This window comes from Crinia signifera, chromosome 1 (genome assembly GCF_055691185.1).
Source record: "Crinia signifera chromosome 1, ASM5569118v1, whole genome shotgun sequence".
Taxonomy (NCBI): Eukaryota; Metazoa; Chordata; class Amphibia; order Anura; family Myobatrachidae; genus Crinia; species Crinia signifera.
Window position 1 is genome coordinate 1,180,104 of NC_139217.1, and position 27,382 is coordinate 1,207,485.

Here is a 27,382-nt window from a genome sequence, read left to right on the forward strand (position 1 = left end):
AGTGAGAACATGTGATCTTCGGCTCCGATCTGATGCACACGGGACCAAGGATCAGATCTGATAGATCTATAGTGAGAACATGTGATCTCCAGCTCTGATCTCATGCACACGGGAAAACGGATCAGATCGATCTATAGTGAGAACATGTGATCTCCGGCTCCGATCTGATGCACACGGGACCACGGATCAGATCGGATAGATCTATAGTGAGAACATGTGATCTCCGGCTCCGATCTGATGCACACGGGATCACGGATCAGATCGGATAGATCTATAGTGAGAACATGTGATCTCCGGCTCCGATCTGATGCACACGGGACCACGGATCAGATAGATCTATAGTGAGAACATGTGATCTCCGGCTCCGATCTGATGCACACGGGACCACAGATCAGATGAAGCGCCCACCATAACGTGGCGTCTGTGGTTACTGCTGCAAAACTGCAATTCCGCGATAAGTTTGTCTACAATCCAAAAGCGGACGTCGGCATTTTGCTAAATGTTGTCATTTCTCTTGTCAGTATTTACAATGTTGAAATTGTGAACATGTCATCATTTTGCAGATGTCGACATATATTTTAATATCGAAATGATAACAGTTGACACTGTAAATGTTGACATAGGGACTGTCACTATGCTGACAGCTCTACCCCATCTCTTACTCCAAATCACTGGAAGAACGGATCTATAATGTATAACAGCGGTGTCACAGGCGTAGCGTCACATCGGTGTCACAGGCGTAGCGTCACAGGTGTAGTGTTATAGTGATGTCACAAGAGTAACAGCGATGTCACAGGCATAGCGTCATAGTGATGTCACAAGAGTAACAGCGATGTCACAGGCATAGCATCATAGCGATGTCACAGGCGTAGCGTCATAGCGATGTCACAGGCATAGCGTCATAGCGATGTCACAGGCATAGCGTCATAGCGATGTCACAGGCATAGCGTCATAGCGATGTCACAGGCATAGCGTCATAGCGATGTCACAGGCATAGCGTCACTGATGTTACAAGAGTAACAGCGATGTCACAGGCATAGTGTCACTGATGTCACAAGAGTAACAGCGATGTCACAGGCATAGCGTCACAGCCATGTCACAGGCATAGCGTCACAGCGATGTCACAGTCATAGCGATGTCACAGGCATAGCGTCACTGATGTCATAAGAGTAACAGCGATGTCACAGGCATAGCGTCACAGGCGTAGCGTCACAGCGATGTCACAGGCATAGCGTCACAGCGATGTCACAGGCATAGCGTCACAGCGATGTCACAGTCATAGCGATGTCACAGGCATAGCGTCACTGATGTCACAAGAGTAACAGCGATGTGACAGGCATAGCGTCACTGATGTCACAAGAGTAACAGCGATGTCACAGGCGTAGCGTCACAGCGATGTCACAGGCATAGCGTCACAGCGATGTCACAGGCATAGCGTCACAGCGATGTCACAGGCATAGCGTCACAGCGATGTCACAGGCATAGCGTCACAGCGATGTCACAGTCATAGCGATGTCACAGGCATAGCGTCACTGATGTCACAAGAGTAACAGCGATGTGACAGGCATAGCGTCACTGATGTCACAAGAGTAACAGCGATGTCACAGGCGTATCGTCACAGCGATGTCACAGGCGTATCGTCACAGAAATGTCACGGGTGTAGCGTCACAGCGATGTCACAGGCATAGCGTCACAGCGATGTCACAGGCATAGCGTCACAGCGATGTCACAGGCATAGCGATGTCACAGGCATAGCGTCACTGATGTCACAAGAGTAACAGAGATGTCACAGGCGTAGCGTCACAGCGATGTCACAGGCGTAGCGTCACAGAAATGTCACAGGCGTAGCGTCACAGCGATGTCACAGGCGTAGCGTCACAGCGATGTCACAGGCGTAGCGTCACAGTGATGTCACAGGCGTAGCATCACAGAGATGTCACAGGCATAGCGTCATAGCGATGTCACAGGCATAGCGTCATAGCGATGTCACAGGCATAGCGTCATAGCGATGTCACAGGCATAGTGTCACTGATGTTACAAGAGTAACAGCGATGTCACAGGCATAGTGTCACTGATGTCACAAGAGTAACAGCGATGTCACAGGCATAGCGTCACAGCGATGTCACAGGCATAGCGTCACTGATGTCACAAGAGTAACAGCAATGTCACAGGCGTAGCGTCACAGCGATGTCACAGGCGTATCGCCACAGAAATGTCACGGGCGTAGCGTCACAGCGATGTCACAGGCATAGCGTCACAGCGATGTCACAGGCATAGCGTCACAGCGATGTCACAGGCATAACGTCACAGCGATGTCACAGGCATAGCGTCACTGATGTCACAAGAGTAACAGAGATGTCACAGGCGTAGCGTCACAGCGATGTCACAGGCGTAGCGTCACAGAAATGTCACAGGCATAGCGTCACAGCGATGTCACAGGCGTAGCGTCACAGCAATGTCACAGGCGTAGCATCACAGCAATGTCACAGGCGTAGCGTCACAGTGATGTCACAGGCGTAGCGTCACAGCGATGTCACAGGCGTAGCGTCACAGCAATGTCACAGGCGTAGTATCACAGTGATGTCACAGGCATAGTATCACAGCTAGAAGTGTAGCACAGAGGTGACCACAGGTGGGAATGGACCACGTTGGGACAGGTCTGCTGTGGGACGCATTGTATGCTGTGAGGCTCTCGGTCACAGAGCGGAGGGATCACTTGGTCTCGGCCTCCTGCAGGCGTAGTAGTATAGTGATGTCACAGGATTAGTATTATAATGATGTCACAAGCGTAGTATTATAGTGATGTCACAAGCGTAGTATTATAGTGATGTCACAGGTGTAGTATTATAGTGATGTCACAGGCGTAGTATCACAGCGATGTCACAGGCGTAGTATCACAGCTAGAAGTGTAGCACAGAGGTGACCACAGGTGGGAATGGACCACGATGGGACAGGTCTGCTGTGGGATGCATTGTATGCTGTGAGGCTCTCGGTCACAGAGCGGAGGGATCACTTGGTCTCGGCCTCCTGCAGGCGTCGGCTCAGGTCATCTATCCGGACGTTCTTCATCTGCAGCAGCTGCTCCATGCGCTTCAGCTTTGCCTGTAAAAGCTGACATGCTGATAATTAGTCCCCCATCCTCTAATTACACAGGACCAGCCCCATCCCTTGTGTCTATATCCACCAGCGTCATGGGAGATCTACCTGTGTGTACTGTATCATAGGGGAAATCTGGGATATCTGACCCTGCCAGGTAAGTGGTGATGGGGGGCTGTGCTCCTGTCACCATGGTTACACCGCAATGAGCCACGCAGGAGCCGGGGTGAGAGATGCCAGGGGATAAGCTGGGCACATAATGAGGCCATACTGGCCCGATAACCATCCAGATTGCCTAGTGCAGTGGGGCATGCTGGGGTGCCCTGGGTGGTGATCCAGGTCCAAGTCACATTATTTATGTCTGATAGAATAGTTAAAATGTCCAGAAACAGAAGTGAATACCGTCCATTACGGCTTAACTGAGCCTAAGGATGAAATATAAACATCTTTTATTAACTTAATATTTATTTCTTACTGTCTCAATGCCTAGGGGTGCCGCCTTTCGCTTAGGGGTGCCACGAAATAATTCTAATGCTTCAGGGTGCCATGATTCAAAAAAGTTTGGGAACCCCTGGTGTAGTGTGTCCTGCCGGTTACCCTGATCCTGTGGTGGGGCATTGCTCTGTGACGTAGAGTGCTGTGGTAATGATATATCGCTCAGGGGAGTGGAAATGTACAAATAACACTGACAAATGAGAAGCCACTGACACTGGGCCACATAAGGCGTTTTGGGTCTAGGGGTAAACATTTGTAGTTAGGTATAAACTGGCTGCAGGTTAGAGAACAGAGTGGCCTGATTAGGACCTGTCCACAGCATAGTGAAAAGGTATACCCTCCCCTCCCATCACTTACACCCCCACCCACCTGCCCCCCATCACTTACACCCCCACCCACCTGCCCCCCATCACTTACACCCCCACCCACCTGCCCCCCATCACTGACACCACCACCCACCTGCCCCCCATCACTTACACCCCCACCCACCTGCCCCCCATCACTGACACCCCCACCCACCTGCCCCCCAACACTTACACCCCCACCCACCTGCCCCCCAACACTTACACCCCCACCCACCTGCCCCCCATCACTTACACCCCCACCCACCTGCCCCCCATCACTTACACCCCCACCCACCTGCCCCCCATCACTTACACCCCCACCCACCTGCCCCCCATCACTGACACCCCCACCCACCTGCCCCCCATCACTGACACCCCCACCCACCTGCCCCCCATCACTTACACCCCCACCCACCTGCCCCCCATCACTTACACCCCCACCCACCTGCCCCCCATCACTTACACCCCCACCCACCTGCCCCCCAACACTTACACCCCCACCCCCTGCCCCCCATCACTTACACCCCCACCCACCTGCCCCCCATCACTTACACCCCCACCCACCTGTCCCACATCATTTACTCCATTATTGAGCTTTTTAGCGACGACCACCTGAAAACTGCATGTATTTATTTAGTAGTTGATGTGATCTGTGATTGGAAGGGGTGTAGCCACGCCCCTGCCCTGTGTGTCTGACAGGTTTGGGGTGTAGCCACGCCCCTGCCCTGTGTGTGTGTGTGTCTGACAGGTTTGGGGTGTAGCCACGCCCCTGCCCTGTGTGTGTGTCTGACAGGTTTGGGGTGTAGCCATGCCCCTGCCCTGTGTGTGTGTGTGTCTGACAGGTTTGGGGTGTAGCCACGCCCCTGCCCTGTGTGTGTGTGTGTCTGATAGGTTTGGGGTGTAGCCATGCCCCTGCCCTGTGTGTGTCTGACAGGTTTGGGGTGTAGCCACGGCCCTGCCCTGTGTGTCTGACAGGTTTGGGGTGTAGCCACGCCCCTGCCCTGTGTGTGTGTGTCTGACAGGTTTGGGGTGTAGCCACGCCCCTGCCCTGTGTGTGTGTGTGTGTCTGATAGGTTTGGGGTGTAGCCACGCCCCTGCCCTGTGTGTGTCTGACAGGTTTGGGGTGTAGCCACGCCCCTGCCCTGTGTGTCTGACAGGTTTGGGGTGTAGCCACGCCCCTGCCCTGTGTGTCTGACAGGTTTGGGGTGTAGCCACGGCCCTGCCCTGTGTGTCTGACAGGTTTGGGGTGTAGCCACGCCCCTGCCCTGTGTGTGTGTGTGTGTCTGAAAGGTTTGGGGTGTAGCCACGCCCCGGCCCTGTGTGTGTCTGACAGGTTTGGGGTGTACCCACGCACCTGCCCTGTGTGTGACAGGTTTAGGGTGTAGCCACGCCCCTGCCCTGTGTGTCTGACAGGTTTGGGGTGTAGCCACGCCCCTGCCCTGTGTGTGTCTGACAGGTTTGGGGTGTACCCACGCACCTGCCCTGTGTGTCTGACAGGTTTGGGGTGTAGCCACGCCCCTGCCCTGTGTGTCTGACAGGTTTGGGGTGTAGCCACGCCCCTGCCCTGTGTGTGTCTGACAGGTTTGGGGTGTAGCCACGCCCCTGCCCTGTGTGTCTGACAGGTTTGGGGTGTAGCCACGCCCCTGCCCTGTGTGTGTCTGACAGGTTTGGGGTGTACCCACGCACCTGCCCTGTGTGTGACAGGTTTAGGGTGTAGCCACGCCCCTGCCCTGTGTGTCTGACAGATTTGGGGTGTAGCCACGCCCCTGCCCTGTGTGTGACAGGTTTAGGGTGTAGCCACGCCCCTGCCCTGTGTGTCTGACAGATTTGGGGTGTAGCCACGCCCCTGCCCTGTGTGTGACAGGTTTAGGGTGTAGCCATGCCCCTGCCCTGTGTGTCTGACAGGTTTGGGGTGTAGCCACGCCCCTGCCCTGTGTGTGTCTGACAGGTTTGGGGTGTACCCACGCACCTGCCCTGTGTGTCTGAAAGGTTTGGGGTGTAGCCATGCCCCTGCTCTGTGTGTGTGTGTCTGACAGGTTTGTGGTGTATGAACATAGGGAAAAGGGGAATAGGACAATTTTACCTATGCACTAATACCCACCAATTGTTTTTTAGGTAAATATCATAAATAGAGTATCCACGGTAATTTTGAATAAATGTGCCTCGGCAAAGAATAAACGGTGTGGAGGTGCTCCCCAGAGAGTAAGGTAGAGTCAAGACAGAGAAAGGGAAAGTACTCTCTTTGTTTGGGGGCACACTTTAATTAACACTTAACGTTTAATTTTTAATCATTAAAAAGTGATTTGAACATGGCATCGGACATACATGACACATGTAACATATATACATGAAAAAAGTTCCTTATTCGAAATCCCCGCCTTGTATTAACAATATTGTCTGCCTTCCCAGGGTTTGACTTGTAATATAGGTCCCATTCCCTGGTTGATTGGTATCAATGTAGCAAGACTGTTATATTTTGCAGTGATAGTAAGGAAATTACTAGAGGACACCTCTATGTTGTGGGTGAGTTAGCGAATATACTCTATTGTGTTTGTCAATGTCTGATCTCCAAAGCTATATTTCAGTCTGTGGCACTGACAAACAAATACAGAGTAGCCCTGGTATCAGGGCCGGCGCTACCCACTCAGCAGCTCCTGCAAAGCAGGGAGGCGCTATGCTGAAAAGGCACTGTCTCCCTTCCTGCTCTGGTAAAGCTGACTCAGCCCTCACTGTCACTGCCTCCTGCACGCCGCCCGCAGCGCCTGTCTGACAGGGGGCGGCAGTATGGAGAGGCTGAGCAGCTCCCTGCACCGCGCACACACTGTCCTCCTCCTGCGACCTGCCCCCTCTTCCTCATGGACACTTGCGCTGAGGCATGTAGCGCTGTCTGTGAATGCCTGGATGACATGTCCTGTCCAGATCCTCCCCCTACACTTTGCTCCCTGCGCCTGTCAGCTGTCAATCAAATGACGAACAGGCAGCAGCGCCACCTCCCCTTCCTTCCTTCTTCTCAGTGTGCTGTACCAGTGCCACTGCCAGTCCTCAACACTCCGCCCCCTCTATCTCCTCCCCTCTTCTTCCATCTCCTCCTCTCCCCTCCTTTCCCCCTCAGTCACGAGAGGGGTGTAATGTACTGCACATACTTTTTGTACTTCTTTCGGATCGCATTGCACACACATTGCATGCATGCTGTGCGATGCGATCTAGCCCATAACGTATGCGATTCTCGCAGTGTGTATGGGCAACATTTTGCGGACACAGCACTGAGATGGTGTATGCATACATGTACATGCACCCGAGATCCTCCATAGGATCGCATGTTGCATATACTCCCACAATCGGGCTACAAGCTTGTTGCAATGGCAATGTGAAAGGGCGCAAAATGTATGGTTTGCAGGAGGGCGCCGGACACCCTAGCACCGGCCCTGCCTGGTATACTAAAAAATGGGGGAAATTTTTTTTTTTAACATATGCACAATGTAAACTTTTTTATCTGGATGATTTAGTACCACCTAGTGGTCTTAAAGTTGTACTGAGTGGTTTCTATAGCTGCAACAATCTGATTTGCATGTATTATACCAAAAAACAAATGGTGAGTGGTAGTCAGAGTGGAAATAAGTTAGAATTTGATGGTTGAGTAGATTTATGTAGAGAAAGATGTGTTAGTATATCCCTGCAGTGTGATTGTTTTCACGGCAACTGCTGCTGATTGTCGTTTGTGGATTGATTTTATCGAGCGGGTTGGATCCGTGTGACAGTTGCAGATATGGATATTTAAATAGTGGGTTGCTCCTGTTCACGTTAGAGAAGAGACCTCCCTGGTTGGCTGCCACCCTTGCAGGGAATTGTCACTTCAATCATGAATGGGTGTACCCGAAATGTGGTGATAGAACAGAGACTAGATTGGTTACACCTACAGACTCCTCACATGCTGCTTTCTCCCATGTGCTGTATGCATTGATGGGCGATGAGCAATGCGTCTTGTCTCAAATGTACCAGAAAAATAGGATTCATTTAGAAGAGACAGTACCACAAATGTAATTTATAAAGATAAACAGTATCATGCAGTAATTTTTCAGCTAGAGAAACCGAGTCATAACATCTATAGCTGTTTAGCCATTATTGCAGTGGTCTCCTAATCTGGACTTTCTATAGACTCTATTGCAATTTGTGACAAGCACAGAAATGTGTTTGTTCCCCTCTAGGGGGATCTTACCACCTCCTAGTAGGATAAATGGGTGCCAGCATATACTCCATGTACCTTTGGGAGTGCTGAAGGTTAACGCTCCCTCAGGGGTCTCTGGGGTCAGGTGAGACTGGTATCTCTTGTCGGGTTTGTAAGTAGTAGGGTGGAACAACGGCCGTTTCGCGGTACACCCACTTCCTCAGTGTCCTAAACTCTGTCTATTCCATTGCCAGTGATATTGTATGGGTCAGCCAATCCCTCTGGGAGGGTGTGTTTATTTTAACCAATGGAAAACGAGAGTGTGTTAGAAAAGATGTATACCAATAAGTTGCCCCCGGCAACCGACCTAATCTCCCTGTGGATGCTTGGGTAATGTGGCCGTGTATCGCTGGTTATACCCAAGCCACGCATGCGCGTCCGCTGTCCTGGATACCCAGCGACGCCACCTTCCTATCTGGTATCTCTGTATGTTCGCATTAGTTCAAACATGTGAGTGTTTTTACGCCAGTCACATTAGTGGTTAATAAGAGTGTTATTAATGCTTGATTGGAATATTTGTAGATAATATTGGTTGGTTGTTGGGGGGTCGTCGTATGATATTATATACATACATCTTTATTCTATAGTTGTTTGTAAGGTCCTGTTTCTCGTCCCATAGGTTCATATAGATTGAAAAAAGTGTACTTATTTTTCATATAGCCCTGCGCTGGATATATTGGTGTCCTATTGATCCTGCCTGTTCGCAGGATAGCACTACCTGTATTCTTAGGTGATGGGGGGGGGGGGGGGGGGGGCAAAGAAGTGTGACCCTTACGGGGATTTATTTAGGGTGCCTGGTCATGTTATGAGAAAAAGGGGGGAGGTGTAGTGTTATTCTGTGTAACTTGTAGTAAATGGTGTATACTGTTAGTGCGTGCTGTCTCAGCTGTGATAACAGACTTTGCACAGTTGTGTTATACTGTCGCGTGATGAATTACTTAGTATACTAGTGAAAAAAATAATAATAAGGTATAGGTGTTTATAAAATACAGTGCCTAGTAATACGCAGTGAAAAAAAAAAAAGGGGGGGGGGGGGGGGGGTTTGTGTTATGTGTGAAAAAAATGTGAGAAAAAAAAGGGGGAAAGGGGATGGGAAAATTTATAAATATGTATTGATGAGTTCTTATAAATGAAACCCATTGTTTGGGGTGGGTTTTAATCTATGTATGAGGGCCGGCTGTACCCTTTTGATATATGAATTTTCTTAGATCTGGCAGAGTTTCTTCCACAGAAAAAATGGGGGGGGGGGGGGGGTGTTTGAAAAAACAAGGGGGAAGGTTTTTTTTTAAATTTGGCTCGTATTTATTAACTTTTTTAATTTTTTAAGGAATATATTATATCGATTGGGACTAGGATGGTTAATTCCATGGGGTTAGTTTAACCCAAAAAAGAGGTGTAATTATTATACTCATTCAGGCCATGTGGGCTGACTGTGTTAAGATAGAAGATCCATTTTGTTTCTCTCTGGAGAAGTTCTTTCATGATATCGCCTCCTCTGATGCCAAGTTTAACCTGTTCCAACCCAAAGGCCTTGAGATCTTCTGATTTTCCTTGATGGAAGGAAAGAAAATGGCGAGCCACTGACGTCAGCTTTCTTGATTTAGAGAGATCCTTTTTAGCATTGCGAATGTTACCAATGTGCTCTAATAATCTTTGTTTGAAAGCTCGAGTTGTCATCCCTACATAGCGTAGATTGCAGGGGCATTCCAGGCAGTACACCAAGCCTATCGTGCTGCAGTTCATGAACTGTTTGATGGAATATTGTTTGCCGTACCTGTCTGTGATCTGGTCAGTTTTTTTGATATTGGTGCATGCTTTGCAGGTGTTGCACGGATATGTTCCTCTCAGTTTGGGTTTTCTTTGGGTTGTTCTCTGAAAATGGCTCTGCACTAGTTTGTCCCTGAGGTTAGGGGACCGTCTCCAACTCAGGGCAGGTTTTTCAGGAAGGATTTCCTTTAGGTCAGTGTCGGCACGAAGGACAGCCCAGTGTTTGGTTATCAGATCTTGTAGTTCCCTCCACTCTGTACAATAGTTGGTTACAAATCGTAGTTCGGGTTGTCCTTTTTCAATCTTTTTAGGGAAGATGAGGTCTTCTCTATTCATTTTCAGTGCCTGATATTTAGCTGTCTTAATTGACCTCTTGCTGTAACCCCTGTCCTGTAGTCTGGTCATCAGATCATGACTCTTGGCTTCAAACATCTCTCTTGTGGTGCAGTTTCTTCTTCTTGGGTAGATTTTTTAGGGTTGGTGGAAAGTGTGAACTTTCTCTATGCAGCAAACTGCTGGTGGACGTTTCTTTCCTGAAAAGCTTTGTATGGATGTTACCCTCCTCACTTGGATAGATCTGCAGGTCCAAGAAGGTTGCTTCAGTCTGACTGATGATATGGGTTAGTCTCAGGTTTAGAGTGTTGGTGTTAAGGATTTTGATGAATTCATGCAAGTCCTTTTCCTCTCCTTGCCAGATTAGAAATATGTCGTCTATATATCTAATATAGGTGATCATCTGGTTAGTGTAGTAGTCATTGGACTCATTGAAGACAAATTCCCTCTCCCACCACCCGAGGAACAGGTTGGCATATGTGGGCGCGCATGCCGCGCCCATTGCCGTTCCTCGGGTCTGGAGAAAGAACTTGTCATCGAAGGTGAAGTAGTTCTTATGCAACACAAAATCCAAGAGAATGAGAAGAAATTCCCTAAAATCATCCATCCCCTCCAAATTCAGAAAATATTTGATTGCTGTTATACCTTGATCATGTCGGATGCTGGTATATAGTGATTCGACGTCTAGTGTTTCTAGGAACTGATTGGTGTCAAGAGAGACATCATTTAGTTTTCTTAGGACGTCACGTGTATCCTGGACATATGAGGTTAAGGTGTGGACATGATGCCTCAAATGGTGATCTAAAAAGATGCTGGCCTGTTCTAAAAGGCCCCCTATACCCGACACTATTGGTCGGCCGGGTGGGTTATTCAGATCTTTATGTGTTTTTGGTAGCATATAGAAGGTAGGTGTTTTTGGGTTCTCAACTTTCAAAAAGGAGTATTCGCTGTTAGTTATGGTTCCATTTTTGTGGGCTGCGTCTATTATTCTCTTGTAGACGTTAGGGGGAGGGGCCCTAGATAGTTGTAGACGTGCGGGGGAGGGGCCCTAGATAGTTGTAGACGTGAGGGGGAGGGGCCCTAGATAGTTGTAGACGTGAGGGGGAAGGGCCCTAGATAGTTGTAGATGTGAGGGGGAGGGGCCCTAGATAGTTGTAGACATGAGGGGGAGGGGCCCTAGATAGTTGTAGACATTTGCATTACACAAGTACAAAGAGGATAACAGATTATATACATAGAGCCCTTCTAACATGTAATGATCATGTGACCAAAGAGGTGGCGCAGAAGCTTCAGGGAGTTCTCACCTGGTTGGCTTCTTGGGATTCCGCCAGTGCCTGCTCCTTCTCTGCCAGCTGTATGCGGAGGCTGGTATCTGCGTTGGCAGCTTGGGCGTAACCATGTTGGGGCTTACTGAGGAGGAGACACAAAGTATCAGTGGTGTGAATGAAGACTGGCGCCGCTATGTATTACACTGGAGTAATGATTCATTGTGTGTAAACCCCATGGTGGGTCCAGTATGCAATGCCCCCTAAGCCATAGCACCATTTCCGCAGGGTGGGGACATCTGTGGGTCCAGAAACTGTATGGTCAGACACAGACTTCCAGGGCCCAGGTTCTGAGCAGAGTAAGCCCCAGTGACTCCGGACGCAGGTCTGGCATTGCGGACACTGGCAGGAGGTGCTATTCCTGCAATGCCAGCTGCAGAGTCCGCATATTCCTTATACAAACATGTCATTTATAGATAATAACTGTAAAATGTTCATATGAAGGAAATATGAGGTCCTGTTGGCTAAAGCTTATGGCAGCAGGTCTCTGTTCTGATATCTCAGCATAAACCACTAAATAAATAGCGTATATTGCTGTGGAATGAGCGGGACGGCATCTGCACCCAGCAGGAAATGAATGATGCCTGGCCAGGGACATACAGAGAATGAGCTGCAAATAGCAGCGAATGAGTATAAACGCTCAGCCTGGGCCCCACAAAAGAGACATAATTGCTGCAGGGGGAAGGCAGGTAGGGTAGGTGCCAGCTTAGAGCAAAAGGGAAGAAAAGGTAAAGGACAATAGGTAAACGGCCCCTCCCCAGGGGATAGGCCATACTTAAGGAAGGGGGAGGATTGGGGTCATTACACTCAGAAGCAACTCCAGCAAGGATCCCACTCACCCACCCCAAGAGGAAGAAGGAACAACATTAAGCAACTTCAAGAAGGCAAAGCAACAGACGGAAGTACTGCAGACCAGCCATGGTATGGCGCTAGGCCTGGCGTCAGGGGGGGGGAGTACTGCGGGCCAGCCAAGGTGGGCGCCAGGCCTGGCGTCGGGGGGCAAAACGGGATCACCCATGGGTACAGGTTGTCAGTTGTCAGGCGGTTACATGATTCAGTTGATAAGGGCTGGTGGACCGCAGTGCTATCTTTGCCACCCAAATTAAGTAACAGTAAATTTGTAATCAAGTTAATAAATTGTGACCATTTAATTTGCCAAAAATACTAGACTGGTTATTTCAGGTACAAGGGGAAGGTTACAAAAGGGGAAAGAAGGGGAAGAGATGGAGCTTTGGGTTCAAAGTTAAGGTGCCCATACACTAGTAAGATTTATCTTCAGATCTGTCTGGTTGGAACAAAAACATGGTTACGGATGAGTGACAGGTTGTCAGTTTTCCAGCATTTCTAAGCAAATGGTCAACTGTCATTTGTCCTCATCCATATCCATGTTTTTGTTCCAACTAGACAGATCTGCAGATAAATCTGTGTGTATGGCCACCTTTAGCTGACTGGTGAGGGGCATCAGGCGCTCAGCGGTTTATACATCTATCACAAGATCAGATACCGGTGATTCGGCATGAAAAGCCGGCGGTCGGGATCCCGACCTGGAATCCCGAACGCCAAAATCCCGACAAGTGGGGACGTGGAACGCCCCCCCCCCCCTTGCGGGCTCGCCACGCAGCGGGCCCGGTGCCTCACTACGCTCGGCACACTAATTTATTCTCCCTCCGAGGATGTCGTGGACACCGGGATTTTGAACGCCGGGATCCCGACCGCCAGGATTTAAACTGCATCCCGATACCGGCTCTCCGTCTCTGGAACATGACTCTCACCACATAAACCACTCAGGATGGGGAGCGCTGAGTAACAGTTACCGAGCCACAGTCACCAGATCAGATACCGTCTCTCCGTCTCTGGAACATGACTCTCACCACATAAACCACTCAGGATGGGGAGCGCTGAGTAACAGTTACCGAGCCACAGTCACCAGATCAGATACCGTCTCTCCGTCTCTGGAACATGACTCTCACCACATAAACCACTCAGGATGGGGAGCGCTGAGTAACCGTTACCGAGCCACAGTCACCAGATCAGATACCGGCTCTCCGTCTCTGGAACATGACTCTCACCACATAAACCACTCAGGATGGGGAGCGCTGAGTAACCGTTACCGAGCCACAGTCACCAGATCAGATACCGGCTCTCCGTCTCTGGAACATGACTCTCACCACATAAACCACTCAGGATGGGGAGCGCTGAGTAACAGTTACCGAGCCACAGTCACCAGATCAGATACCGGCTCTCCGTCTCTGGAACATGACTCTCACCACATAAACCACTCAGGATGGGGAGCGCTGAGTAACAGTTACCGAGCCACAGTCACCAGATCAGATACCGGCTCTCCGTCTCTGGAACATAACTCTCACCACATAAACCACTCAGGATGGGGAGCGCTGAGTAACAGTTACCGAGCCACAGTCACCAGATCAGATACCGGCTCTCCGTCTCTGGAACATGACTCTCACCACATAAACCACTCAGGATGGGGAGCGCTGAGTAACAGTTACCGAGCCACAGTCACCAGATCAGATACCGGCTCTCCGTCTCTGGAACATGACTCTCACCACATAAACCACTCAGGATGGGGAGCGCTGAGTAACAGTTACCGAGCCACAGTCACCAGATCAGATACCGGCTCTCCGTCTCTGGAACATGACTCTCACCACATAAACCACTCAGGATGGGGAGCGCTGAGTAACAGTTACCGAGCCACAGTCACCAGATCAGATACCGGCTCTCCGTCTCTGGAACATGACTCTCACCACATAAACCACTCAGGATGGGGAGCGCTGAGTAACAGTTACCGAGCCACAGTCACCAGATCAGAAACCGGCTCTCCGTCTCTGGAACATGACTCTCACCACATAAACCACTCAGGATGGGGAGCGCTGAGTAACAGTTACCGAGCCACAGTCACCAGATCAGATACCGGCTCTCCGTCTCTGGAACATGACTCTCACCACATAAACCACTCAGGATGGGGAGCGCTGAGTAACAGTTACCGAGCCACAGTCACCAGTTCAGATACTGGCTCTCCGTCTCTGGAACATGACTCTCACCACATAAACCACTCAGGATGGGGAGCGCTGAGTAACAGTTACCGAGCCACAGTCACCAGATCAGATACCGGCTCTCCGTCTCTGGAACATGACTCTCACCACAAAAACCACTCAGGATGGGGAGCGCTGAGTAACAGTTACCGAGCCACAGTCACCAGATCAGATACCGGCTCTCCGTCTCTGGAACATGACTCTCACCACATAAACCACTCAGGATGGGGAGCGCTGAGTAACAGTTACCGAGCCACAGTCACCAGATCAGATACCGGCTCTCCGTCTCTGGAACATGACTCTCACCACATAAACCACTCAGGATGGGGAACACTGAGTAACAGTTACCGAGCCACAGTCACCAGATCAGATACCGGCTCTCCGTCTCTGGAACATGACTCTCACCACATAAACCACTTAGGATGGGGAGCGCTGAGTAACAGTTACCGAGCCACAGTCACCAGATCAGATACCGGCTCTCCGTCTCTGGAACATGACTCTCACCACATAAACCACTCAGGATGGGGAGCGCTGAGTAACAGTTACCGAGCCACAGTCACCAGATCAGATACCGGCTCTCCGTCTCTGGAACATGACTCTCACCACATAAACCACTCAGGATGGGGAGCGCTGAGTAACAGTTACCGAGCCACAGTCACCAGATCAGATACCGGCTCTCCGTCTCTGGAACATGACTCTCACCACATAAACCACTCAGGATGGGGAGCGCTGAGTAACCGTTACCGAGCCACAGTCACCAGATCAGATACCGGCTCTCCGTCTCTGGAACATGACTCTCACCACATAAACCACTCAGGATGGGGAGCGCTGAGTAACAGTTACCGAGCCACAGTCACCAGATCAGATACCGGCTCTCCGTCTCTGGAACATGACTCTCACCACATAAACCACTCAGGATGGGGAGCGCTGAGTAACAGTTACCGAGCCACAGTCACCAGATCAGATACCGGCTCTCCGTCTCTGGAACATGACTCTCACCACATAAACCACTCAGGATGGGGAGCGCTGAGTAACAGTTACCGAGCCACAGTCACCAGATCAGATACCGGCTCTCCGTCTCTGGAACATGACTCTCACCACATAAACCACTCAGGATGGGGAGCGCTGAGTAACAGTTACCGAGCCACAGTCACCAGATCAGATACCGGCTCTCCGTCTCTGGAACATGACTCTCACCACATAAACCACTCAGGATGGGGAGCGCTGAGTAACAGTTACCGAGCCACAGTCACCAGTTCAGATACCGGCTCTCCGTCTCTGGAACATGACTCTCACCACATAAACCACTCAGGATGGGGAGCGCTGAGTAACAGTTACCGAGCCACAGTCACCAGATCAGATACCGGCTCTCCGTCTCTGGAACATGACTCTCACCACATAAACCACTCAGGATGGGGAGCGCTGAGTAACAGTTACCGAGCCACAGTCACCAGATCAGATACCGGCTCTCCGTCTCTGGAACATGACTCTCACCACATAAACCACTCAGGATGGGGAGCGCTGAGTAACAGTTACCGAGCCACAGTCACCAGATCAGATACCGGCTCTCCGTCTCTGGAACATGACTCTCACCACATAAACCACTCAGGATGGGGAGCGCTGAGTAACAGTTACCGAGCCACAGTCACCAGATCAGATACCGGCTCTCCGTCTCTGGAACATGACTCTCACCACATAAACCACTCAGGATGGGGAACGCTGAGTAACAGTTACCGAGCCACAGTCACCAGATCAGATACCGGCTCTCCGTCTCTGGAACATGACTCTCACCACATAAACCACTTAGGATGGGGAGCGCTGAGTAACAGTTACCGAGCCACAGTCACCAGATCAGATACCGGCTCTCCGTCTCTGGAACATGACTCTCACCACATAAACCACTCAGGATGGGGAGCGCTGAGTAACAGTTACCGAGCCACAGTCACCAGATCAGATACCGGCTCTCCGTCTCTGGAACATAACTCTCACCACATAAACCACTCAGGATGGGGAGCGCTGAGTAACTGTTACCGAGCCACAGTCACCAGATCAGATACCGGCTCTCCGTCTCTGGAACATGACTCTCACCACATAAACCACTCAGGATGGGGAGCGCTGAGTAACCGTTACCGAGCCACAGTCACCAGATCAGATACCGGCTCTCCATCTCTGGAACATGACTCTCAACACATAAACCACTCAGGATGGGGAGCGCTGAGTAACAGTTACCGAGCCACAGTCACCAGATCAGATACCGTCTCTCCGTCTCTGGAACATGACTCTCACCACATAAACCACTCAGGATGGGGAGCGCTGAGTAACAGTTACCGAGCCACAGTCACCAGATCAGATACCGGCTCTCCGTCTCTGGAACATGACTCTCACCACATAAACCACTCAGGATGGGGAGTGCTGAGTAACCGTTACCGAGCCACAGTCACCAGATCAGATACCGGCTCTCCGTCTCTGGAACATGACTCTCACCACATAAACCACTCAGGATGGGGAGCGCTGAGTAACAGTTACCGAGCCACAGTCACCAGATCAGATACCGGCTCTCCGTTTCTGGAACATGACTCTCACCACATAAACCACTCAGGATGGGGAGCGCTGAGTAACAGTTACCGAGCCACAGTCACCAGAACTGCTGATTTGTAGTGAAATAGAATGGACATTCTTATGTGAATAAATGGGAGTAGTGGCTTCATCACTTTGCACAGGGCCGGAGTATTAGGTTCTCACACTGAGGGCGGTCATTTTGTTTGTAGATCCAGTATTCATCATAGTTTACCAGTAAACCAGTGAGGTCTGAGATACCTCGTGCCTCACGCTTTTGCAATGTTACTGGTTCCTAGTGAATTGATTGGAATATCGGTTCAGCCCACAAACGGCTGCCTCAGCTGAATGTCAGGGCACATAATTAGAGTATGACACAGCAATCACCGTAGAGGCTGCCAGATGTCACATCACCACATTACAGCGTCCGATATACTGTCACCCACCTCCCATGTTCCCCCTTAGCCCAGCGGCTGACATCCGGCTGCGGGATGCAGTTAAAATCCCGGCGGTCGGGATCCCGGCGTTCAGAATCCCGACGCCGGAATCCCGACCGCCGAAATGCCGACATTCTCCCTCCTGGGGTGTCCACGACACCCCTGGAGGGAGAATAAATGAGTGTGCCGAGCGTAGCGAGGCACCGGGCCCACTGCGTGGCGAGCGCAGCGAGCCCGCAAGGGGGGGCGATCCACGTCCCCCCCTTGTCGGCATTTCGGCTGCCTCAGCTGAATGTCAGGGCACATAATCACAGAGTATGACACAGCAATCGCCGCAGAAGCTGCCAGATGTCACAGCACCACATTGCAGGGTCTTATATACTGTCACCCACCTCCCATGTTCTCCCTTAGCCTGGGGGCTGACATCCGGCTGCCTCCCCTTAATGTCAGGGCACATAATCACAGAGTATGACACAGCGCTCACCACAGAGGCTGCCAGATGTCACAGCACCACATTGCAGGGTCTTATATACCGTCACCCACCTCCCATGTTCCCCCTTAGCCCAGCGGCTGACATCCGGCTGCCTCAGCTGAATGTCAGGGCACATAATCACAGAGTATGACACAGCGCTCACCACAGAGGCTGCCAGATGTCACATCACCACATTACAGGGTCTGATATACTGTCACCCACCTCCCATGTTCTCCCTTAGCCTGGGGGCTGACATCCGGCTGCCTCCCCTTAATGTCAGGGCACATAATCACAGAGTATGACACAACAATCACTGCAGAAGCTGCCAGATGTCACATCACCACATTACAGGGTCTGATATACTGTCACCCACCTCCCATGTTCTCCCTTAGCCTGGGGGCTGACATCCGGCTGCCTCCCCTTAATGTCAGGGCACATAATCACAGAGTATGACACAGCAATCACCGCAGAAGCTGCCAGATGTCACATCACCACATTACAGGGTCCGATATACTGTCACCCACCTCCCATGTTCCCCCTTAGCCCGGGGGCTGACATCCGGCTGCCTCAGCTGAATGTCAGGGCACATAATCACAGAGTAGGACACAGCAATCACCACAGAGGCTGCGAGATGTCACATCACCACATTACAGCGTCCGATATACTGTCACCCACCTCCCATGTTCTCCCTTAGCCTGGGGGCTGACATCGGGCTGCCTCCGCTGAATGTCAGGGCACATAATCACAGAGTATGACACAACAATCACTGCAGAAGCTGCCAGATGTCACATCACCACATTACAGGGTCCGATATACTGTCACCCACCTCCCATGTTCTCCCTTAGCCCAGCGGCTGATATCGGGCTGCCTCCGCTGAATGTCAGGGCATATAATAAGAGTATGACACAGCGCTCACCACAGAGGCTGCCAGATGTCACATCACCACATTACAGCGTCCGATATACTGTCACTCACCTCCCATGTTCTCCCTTAGCCTGGGGGCTGACATCCGGCTGCCTCCCCTTAATGTCAGGGCACATAATCACAGAGTATGACACAACAATCACTGCAGAAGCTGCCAGATGTCACATCACCACATTACAGCGTCCGATATACTGTCACCCACCTCCCATGTTCTCCCTTAGCCTGGGGGCTGACATCCGTGCCGTTACTCTTCATCTTTGTGTCGTAACCTGAGAAAACATTCGGCAACACATACGTTACTGTCATCTGTCTCTATACACTTGCTATTCTCTCTCACTCTTGACCCTGTCGACTGGGTCAAAAGTTACAATAGGGATAGGTGGTATATGTGCGCACTATTTACTGTGAGGTAAAAGCCGCCCTCTGCTGGCCGAAGGGAAGAGAATCACCCACTTTTAAAGTTCAAATAAACAAAAAGGTGGTCAGCTAAATGGCGCACAAAACTCACCGATATGAATAATAATCTCTCTGGGGAGGGTGTGTGACGTCAGCACCAGGCCGGATATACCTGTATTAGGGGAGGGTGCGTGACGTCAGCACCAGGCCGGATATACTTGTATTAGGGGAGGGTGCGTGACGTCAGCACCAGGCCGGATATACCTGTATTAGGGGAGGGTGCGTGACGTCAGCACCAGGCCGGATATACCTGTATTAGGGGAGGGTGCGTGACGTCAGCACCAGGCCGGATATACCTGTATTAGGGGAGGGTGTGTGATGTCAGCACCAGGCCCGGATATACCTGTATTAGGGGAGGGTGTGTGACGTCAGCACCAGGCCGGATATAACTGTATTAGGGGAGGGTGTGTGACGTCAGCACCAGGCCGGATATACCTGTATTAGGGGAGGGTGCGTGACGTCAGCACCAGGCCGGATATACCTGTATTAGGGGAGGGTGTGTGATGTCAGCACCAGGCCCGGATATACCTGTATTAGGGGAGGGTGTGTGACGTCAGCACCAGGCCGGATATAACTGTATTAGGGGAGGGTGTGTGATGTCAGCACCAGGCCAGATATACCTGTATTAGGGGAGGGTGCGTGACGTCAGCACCAGGCCGGATATACCTGTATTAGGGGAGGAGCTGTGTGTTGCTGAGCTCCTGACTTCCAGCGTAGGCCGAAAAGCCTGGGACTCGATTAGGGGATTTATCCCCAGTGCTATGGAGCCTCCTGGGGCTGCTGCCCAGGAGAGCCCCCCGGTCACCGGGCCTAGTCCGGGCCCAGCCCCAATGTCATCAGGGGCAGGTGGCCGGAAGGGGATTTTGAAGATGCCTAAGGGGGAGAGCTCGGGACGGGCCCCTCTGAATGATTCGACTAAAAGTTCCAGCTGCCCGGATGGACAAGGAACTGTGAAGGTCTCCCAAGTCAGCCTAATCCTGCCTAGCGGAAGGCCGCTTATCCCCCCACCTAAGCTGCAGGCTACAGTCGTTTTTGCCCCAGTGCCAGGTGAGCCCAGGGTCCATGTTGCTGCAGGGTCCCCAGTGGCTGAAAATGTTCCGGAGATTCAAGTGCCTGTGCTGGTGAATATCCCCAATGCTGAGCCCAAGTTACCTGGGGTGCAGCCCAGTGTGGACAGTGACTTTAAAGGTACTTCTGTTAAGAATGTGGCTGTACTGGTGGGGGAGGAGGAGGATGGCGTGTTGCCCTTGTCTGCAGACTTTATTATGCCTGGGAGAGGTGAAGAGAATGGGGCTGCGGTGTTGGCGCCTGATTCATTGGAGCCTGCTGCCTGGGTGCAGGCTAAGGAGGTGCTGGCTGCGGGGCGCGAGATGGTGTCCAGTCCGGCGCCTGTGAAGGGTGAGGCGCGGGCTGGCATGGATGGCGGCCTGAAAGCATCAGCTGGATGGCGGGGAGGTGCTGGCGTCCCTGTCCGTGGATGCGGACAGCCTGCGGGTCCCGGCGGGGGACGCCAGCGCTGAAGAACAAAAGAGTGGTGAGGCGGCCGTGGCACCCGGAGAGACTGCCGCGGCGCCCGGTGATGACGCGGCTCCGGCGGCTGCAGATGACGCGGCCGGCCGCGTAGGTCAGGAGGCGGCAGAGGGGAAGGGGGATGGCGGCTGCAGGAACGCGGCGGGCGACGGCGTGGTAGCGCCTGTATGCCCGGCCCGCGAAAATGAAGATGGCGGCGGCCGCAGCGCTATGGCGGGTGATGTCAGTGCCCCTGGAAAAAAGTCAGCTGTACATGTGGTATGTGGGGAAGGGGTAGCCCTGGTGGAGGAGGTGGGCGCCCAGGGTCCCCCTAATGTGACTACTATGCCTGACTGTGGAAAGTCTCCTGCGGTTACTGTACTGCAGGATGCTTTGCCTGCACTGGACAGTGATGTTGCACCAGCAGTGACGGACAATGGGGTGCTGGAGGACACTGTTGCCAGTGCAGGGGAAGGGGGTGATATGGTTGTTTCCATAAAGGAATGTGTTATGCCCCCATTGGGAACTGTTGTGCAGGGTATTGTGGCTGATGGGGGGGAGCTGGTGGATGCAGCACATGACAGCACAGGGGAGGGGGCTGATACTGCTGTTACTGTGGGTGTAAGCCAGCCAGTGGAAGAGACTGTTATGTGTGTGCAGGACTTGCAATCCAGAGTGCTGGCTCTGGAAACTAGGATTGTTAGGCTGCTGAACAAAATTACAATCAAAAAGAAGGAGAGGAACAACGCCTTCAGCACCAAAAGACCGATGCTCAATGCGTTGATCCAAGAATTGCAGGCAGAGCTAAAAATTAGAAATGAGGAGAAGGATGCGCTGAAATTAAAAATTGCTGAGCTGCAGGGAAAAGAGGTGACTGAGAGTGCAGAACTTCCCCCTAACAGGAGTTCGGATGAGGTGGAAGTGGGATCGGAAGGGGATAACCCTCTGTATGACCGCATTAGAATATTGGAGGAGGGGGGTGTGCCAGGTCCAATATTGCAGCCAGAGGAGATGGAGTGCCAGCCCTCGGTTAAAGGGGTAACGGTTGAGACTGTGTTTGGGGACAGAATTAGGGTGGTGAATGAGGGTACTGATGTTGCTGTTAAAGAAAAACAAAAGAGAGGGGAAGGTGAAAGGCGGAAGGCTGGGGGTGCCGGTGGACCCAGTACGGTGGTACGGGTGGCGTCTCCTGTGCGTGCTGCGCCCTCAGTGGCTCCTGTGACCCCTGCGGCATCGGTATCCTCCGCAGTGCCGGTGGTGGTGCCGCCCGTGGTTTCTTACGCTGGGATCCTGTCTGCAGGTCCGGTGCGAGTGGAGACAGCCAGGCCCAAGCCTACATGGGGACAGCCAGCAAAGAGGAGGAATGCTGTTCAGCTTAAATGGGTAACAGAAGGGTTAACTCCTACCTCCGCTGATGTTCTGGATAGGCTATTTCTTCTGGGCTTTAAAAAAGAGGATTTCTTTGCATGTATACACCCGGTAGGTGCCCCTGAATTTGATATCAGTTTCATGACATACTATGGCTTACAGAAGTTTTGGTCCAAGTGGGGGGAGGTGAAGTATAACGACTGGTGGAATAAATTTAAGGCCTATGCCATAACCAGACAAGAAAGAGTTAAAGTGAATGTACTAGTTCGGAATGAGTCCCTGAGCCCATCGGATATTTGTTTCTGGCTGCAGAGGCATGGGGCGAAGCTTTTGTCCCCTTTAGAGAAGGTCCCAGGGGCTAGGGATGTGTGGGGTGGGGCATGGGCGGTCTATGCAAATTTAAGGGAAGGTTGCCACATACCGTCAGCTGCATTCATAGGCAAGGATAGGGTGCAGTGCTTTTACCCCGGTCAGCCCAGGGAGTGTCACAGGTGTGGGGACTTTCGCCACTATAGTCGTGACTGTCCAAGCCAGAAGTGTTCAAGATGTAATAGCCTCGGGCATTTGGCCAAAGATTGTGACAAAATAGTTTGTAATTTGTGTGGGGATGATGGCCATGCCTTTTCTAGCTGCCCGATGGCTTTCCACAACACCTCTTTGGACAGGGAGATGGAGGGGGCGGCAGTGGAGGTGGAGGGTGGGCTGGTGGGGGCTCCATCGGTGGTGTCGGCTGGAGTCGTGATCCAGTCGGACCTTTCCGGGGGGCCCCAGCAGCCCAATCCTGGCCCCCTGTCGGCTCTGACCTCCCAGTTGCAGAGGGTTGTGGAGGGACCCTCTGGTGTGTCTGATAAGGTGGTGGCTCGGAAGAGCGGAGTGGAAGATGCCCCTTTTCAGCTGGTGGGGAAAGGGAAGGGGAAGAAAAAGAAGGATAAGGCGGACAAGCAGATTAGCCTGTCAAACAGCTTCTTCTCCCTGGCAAGCGAAGAGGAGGCAGAGGGGGAAGGGGACGTGGTGAAGGAGGCGGACGGCAGTCTTGTGCTGAGGCCAAAGAGGCAGAGGTTGAGGAAGAAAAGAAAGGTGGATGAGCAGCCTAGCCTTGCCCAGGAGAAAGCAAACGAGGGGGTAGAGCCCTTTGTCCTGAAGTGTAGGTCCTTCCTGAAAAATACCGCGTCTGGGGTTCAGAAAAAAGTATGCACGGTGGAGGACTTGGCGCCTCAATTGAGGACAGATGGGGTGGAGGATGTGCTGGTGGAGCAGAAGGTAACGGAACAGGTGGTTCAGCTGGGACAGGGTGACGGCCAGGTAGGCGTCGCGGGGCCTCCCCTGTCTGGCGCTGTCTCTGATCCGGATCCCGGTGGCTCTAACCTCATCGGTCCTCATGTCGACCCAGGTCCTCCCGTGGTGGTCGACAACACTCCTCAGGGTATACCTCTGGGGGCATCGCTGGCTCAGGTGTCTGGGGGCGGTGTTCCTGACAAGGGGGTTCTTGAGGAAGTCAAGAAGGTTGTCGAGATAATAGAGGTGATGGAAGATGATATCCTGCCGATTGTGGAGGAGGAGGATGTCGGCCCGGGGGTCAGTGTTAAGAGGTGGGGGTCGGATGACGACCTTCAGGATAAGCGTGTGAAGAGGAAGTGATCTGGTCCCTACGCTCGGTGACTCTGAAGGATGGCCCCCCAGCCCATAAGATTTGCCACACACAATGTGGCATCTATCTTGTCCGTGCGTGCTCGGCAGTTAGCTTATGATTTTTTCAATTCCTTAAATGTAGATTTTGTTTTTTTGCAGGAGACCAGATTGAGGCGGCTCGCGGATATTCACAAGGCAAAAACCGAGTGGAGACGTGGGCCGTCCTTCTGGTCTCTGGCTGCCGAGCCGTACGGAGGGCTGGGGATTCTTTTTACCACCGAAGTTACCATCCAGCGAGTCATCGAGGTACAAGTAGGCAGGTGTATGGTTTTGGATGTCAATCTGAAGCGGCACGACCTGAGGCTTATTAATATCTATGGGCCCCAGACTAAGTGGGACAGGAAGTGTCTTTTCAGAGAGCTAAAACCGTATCTCTTCGTGGCCCGGCAGATAGTCTTTGGCGGTGATTTTAACACCATAATTAGGCCCAAAGACAGGGGAGGGTCAAGGGCTACTCTGGGCTACGACTCCCTCTTTCTAGTGAGTATGATTAGACAGTCGGGTCTGGTGGATGTGCACGTTCGACACTCCCCAGACCTCACGGGGTTCACCTATCATAGAGGTAGTTGTAGGAGTAGAATAGATAGGGTTTTTGTTAAGGAGAGCTCGAAAACCTCGGTTCCCAAGCTGAGGCCGGTAGAGTTCTCCGATCACGTTTGTCTGTGTGTGTCCTTGAACGCCTCAGAGTCCCCTCAGAAAGGCCGGGGCCTTTGGCGCTTGAACTCCAAACTCCTTGAGAGGGAAGAGGTTAGACAGTCCTTCAGGGACTTCTTTCAATCTCAGGAGTCACTTTTGGAGGCGGGTTGGAACAGGTCTGAGTGGTGGGAGGTATGTAAAAAAAGGACTCGTAGCTTTTTTCGCGACCTCGTAGCCAGAGAGAACTTGGTCAGGAATCGTGTCTACTGTGCCTTGAGAAAGAAATTAGATTTCCTGATCTCTGAGCAGGGTGATGGTGGGGAAATCTCCCGGGTGAAAGCTCAGATGAAGGAGTACCAGTACAACCGTTATGCTTCTTTGATTTTGGAAAGGGATTATGGGAAATACCACTCGCCTGATCCCTACCAGAATTGCAGGAGTTCGGTTGACTGTAAGGAGGTGAGAGGGTTGTATGATGGCCAGGGTGTCCTCCGCGAGGATCGGGAGGGCATCCTGGGAGTTGTGCAATCCTTCTACTCCGACCTTCTATCTGAGAAGCCGCCTATCAGAGAGAAGATGGAACGGTTTCTTTTGGAGACGCCAGGTCTCGAGAGTCATGGTAGTGCTCTTGATTCCCTTGGGGAGGAGATAACGGTGGACGAGGTCAAGAAGGCCATAGGCTCCTTGTCTATGAAAAAGGCCCCGGGTCCGGATGGGTTAACCTCCGAATTCTTTAAGTGTTTCTGTGACCTCTTGGCCCCTCGTCTTGTGGAAGTATTTAATGAGTGCCTGGGTGAGGGCCTCCTCCCTCCTTCGATGAGACTGTCTGCCCTTATCTTGCTCTCCAAAGGGAGGGACCCGTCCCGTGTTGAGAACTGGCGCCCCATCGCCCTTCTCGATACGGATAGGAAGATTCTGGCAAAGGTGCTCTTTAACAGACTGATGGAGGTTTCCGAGTCTCTGCTTTCGCCTTCTCAGCACTGCACTGTGAAAGGCAGGAGCACCTTTAGTGCTGTCCTTGGCATCCGGGAGGCCGTGGAGCGGTGCAGGGCTGAGAAGTGGGGAAAGTACCTGCTGGCGTTGGATCAGGCAAAGGCTTTTGACAGGGTAAACCACGAATACCTGTGGGCTCTACTGACTAGGTATGGCCTCCCAGTGAGGGTGGTAAATTGGCTGCGGGTAATCTACAGGCAAGCCGAGAGCTTCCCTCTTGTGAATGGTTGGGTAGGTCCGACCTTTTCAGTGAATTCGGGTGTTCGGCAGGGCTGCCCTCTAAGCCCCCTCCTGTATGTTTTTGCCATCGACCCCTTCATTAGAAGGCTGGAGGGTGGCATTGTGAGGGGAGTCCAGCTGAGCCCGGAGCATTCGCTGGAGGCAGTGGCTTACGCGGACGATGTCACCGTCATCCTGTCGGATCCGTCAGAGGCGGATGCGGTGGTATCGGCCATCCAGGAATACTCGATGGCGTCGGGTTCCCTGGTCAATCAGGACAAGAGTGAGGTTTTCTGGATGGGGGAGGAGGGCCAGGAATTTGACCTTCCGGATGGTCTCCCCCGGGCGAGCCAGGTGATCAAAGTTTTAGGCATCGAATTTGGCCCGGGCGATTACGCCACGCGAAATTGGGATTCCAGACTGGTAGAGGCCGGCCAGAAGGTAGAGCGCTGTAAGAGGTGGAAGCTGTCTCTCAGGGAAAGGGTGGACCTGATCAAGACTTACCTGATCCCTGTGTTCTTGTACGTCAGCTATGTGTGCCTTTTGCCAGAGTCGAGATGGGCGAAGATTTATGCTTTGTTTTTCCAGATGCTCTGGGGAAACAAACTGAATCTGATCAAGAGGACTGTCACCTACAGGTCGAGGAGGGAAGGAGGCCTGGGTATGGTCAACCCGGTGCTATTCTTTTTGATGACCTTTATTAAATTACATCTGTCAAGCCTCCAATTAGAGGCTCCTCCTCGATGGGTAGAAGGTTTCAGAGTCTGGGTGTCTCCTTTCCTCAACGCATGGTTAGAGGGAGGGTGTGTTAAAAGCCTGCGAGTCCGCCGTGGATACCTCCCGGCCTACGTGGCTCCTGTCTTGAAAGTGACAAGGCGGTGGGGCCTGGAAGCGGGAACAGTCAAAGGTTCTTCTAGAAGGGAGCTGGAGAAGAAGGTTTTGCAGTCCCACTTCCGGGAACAGCTGTCACTGAGGGACTGCCCGGGTAATTTGTCATCAGAGGGGCTGGCCCTTGTTAATTCCGGGAGGATCCCTCTGAAATATCAAGACATTGCCTGGCTCTCCTTCCACGGGAGGCTTTACGTGAGGGGAAACCTGAAGCATAGAAATGCCGATGATCGTGGTTGTCCACGGGAGGAGTGTCTGGGGGAGGAGGAGACTATGGACCATTTCTTGCTCAGGTGTCCCTTCAATGTGGAGGTTTACAAGGGTGTTTCCAGGGCCTTGGGAATCCCGTGCCTTTCGGGGCTTAGTTACCCGGAGTGGGCCTATGGGGCGTTCAAGCGTCCGGGTCGGTTTGAGTTATCCACTTTGTTCTTAGTCAGCATAGTTGTTAGATATTTCACGTGGAATGCACGGTGTCAGGTATCCATTAGGCAGAAAGTCCTCCCCTGTGTGGTGGTGGTTACTGACATTTTGCACGAGGTGTGGAAATTGAGGGATCTGGAGAGACGCCGGATGGAGGCCGGGAGATGGGCCAGGCTGTGG

At 52.0% G+C, this 27,382-nt stretch overlaps 1 protein-coding gene across 1 annotated transcript in view; it reads right to left on the minus strand.

The window, feature by feature from the left end:
- Positions 1-321: 321 nt before the first annotated feature.
- Positions 322-27,382, minus strand: part of SPEF1 (sperm flagellar and cilia associated 1) — a 101,299-nt gene continuing 74,238 nt past the window's right edge. Inside the window, exons 5-7 of the mRNA XM_083158440.1 lie at positions 19,227-19,293; positions 11,565-11,670; positions 322-3,111 (exon numbers count right to left, since the gene is read on the minus strand). Coding sequence (XP_083014566.1) covers positions 3,010-3,111; positions 11,565-11,670; positions 19,227-19,293 — 275 coding nt within the window. The 3' untranslated portion in view covers positions 322-3,009. The remainder of the gene's footprint in view (positions 3,112-11,564; positions 11,671-19,226; positions 19,294-27,382) is intronic.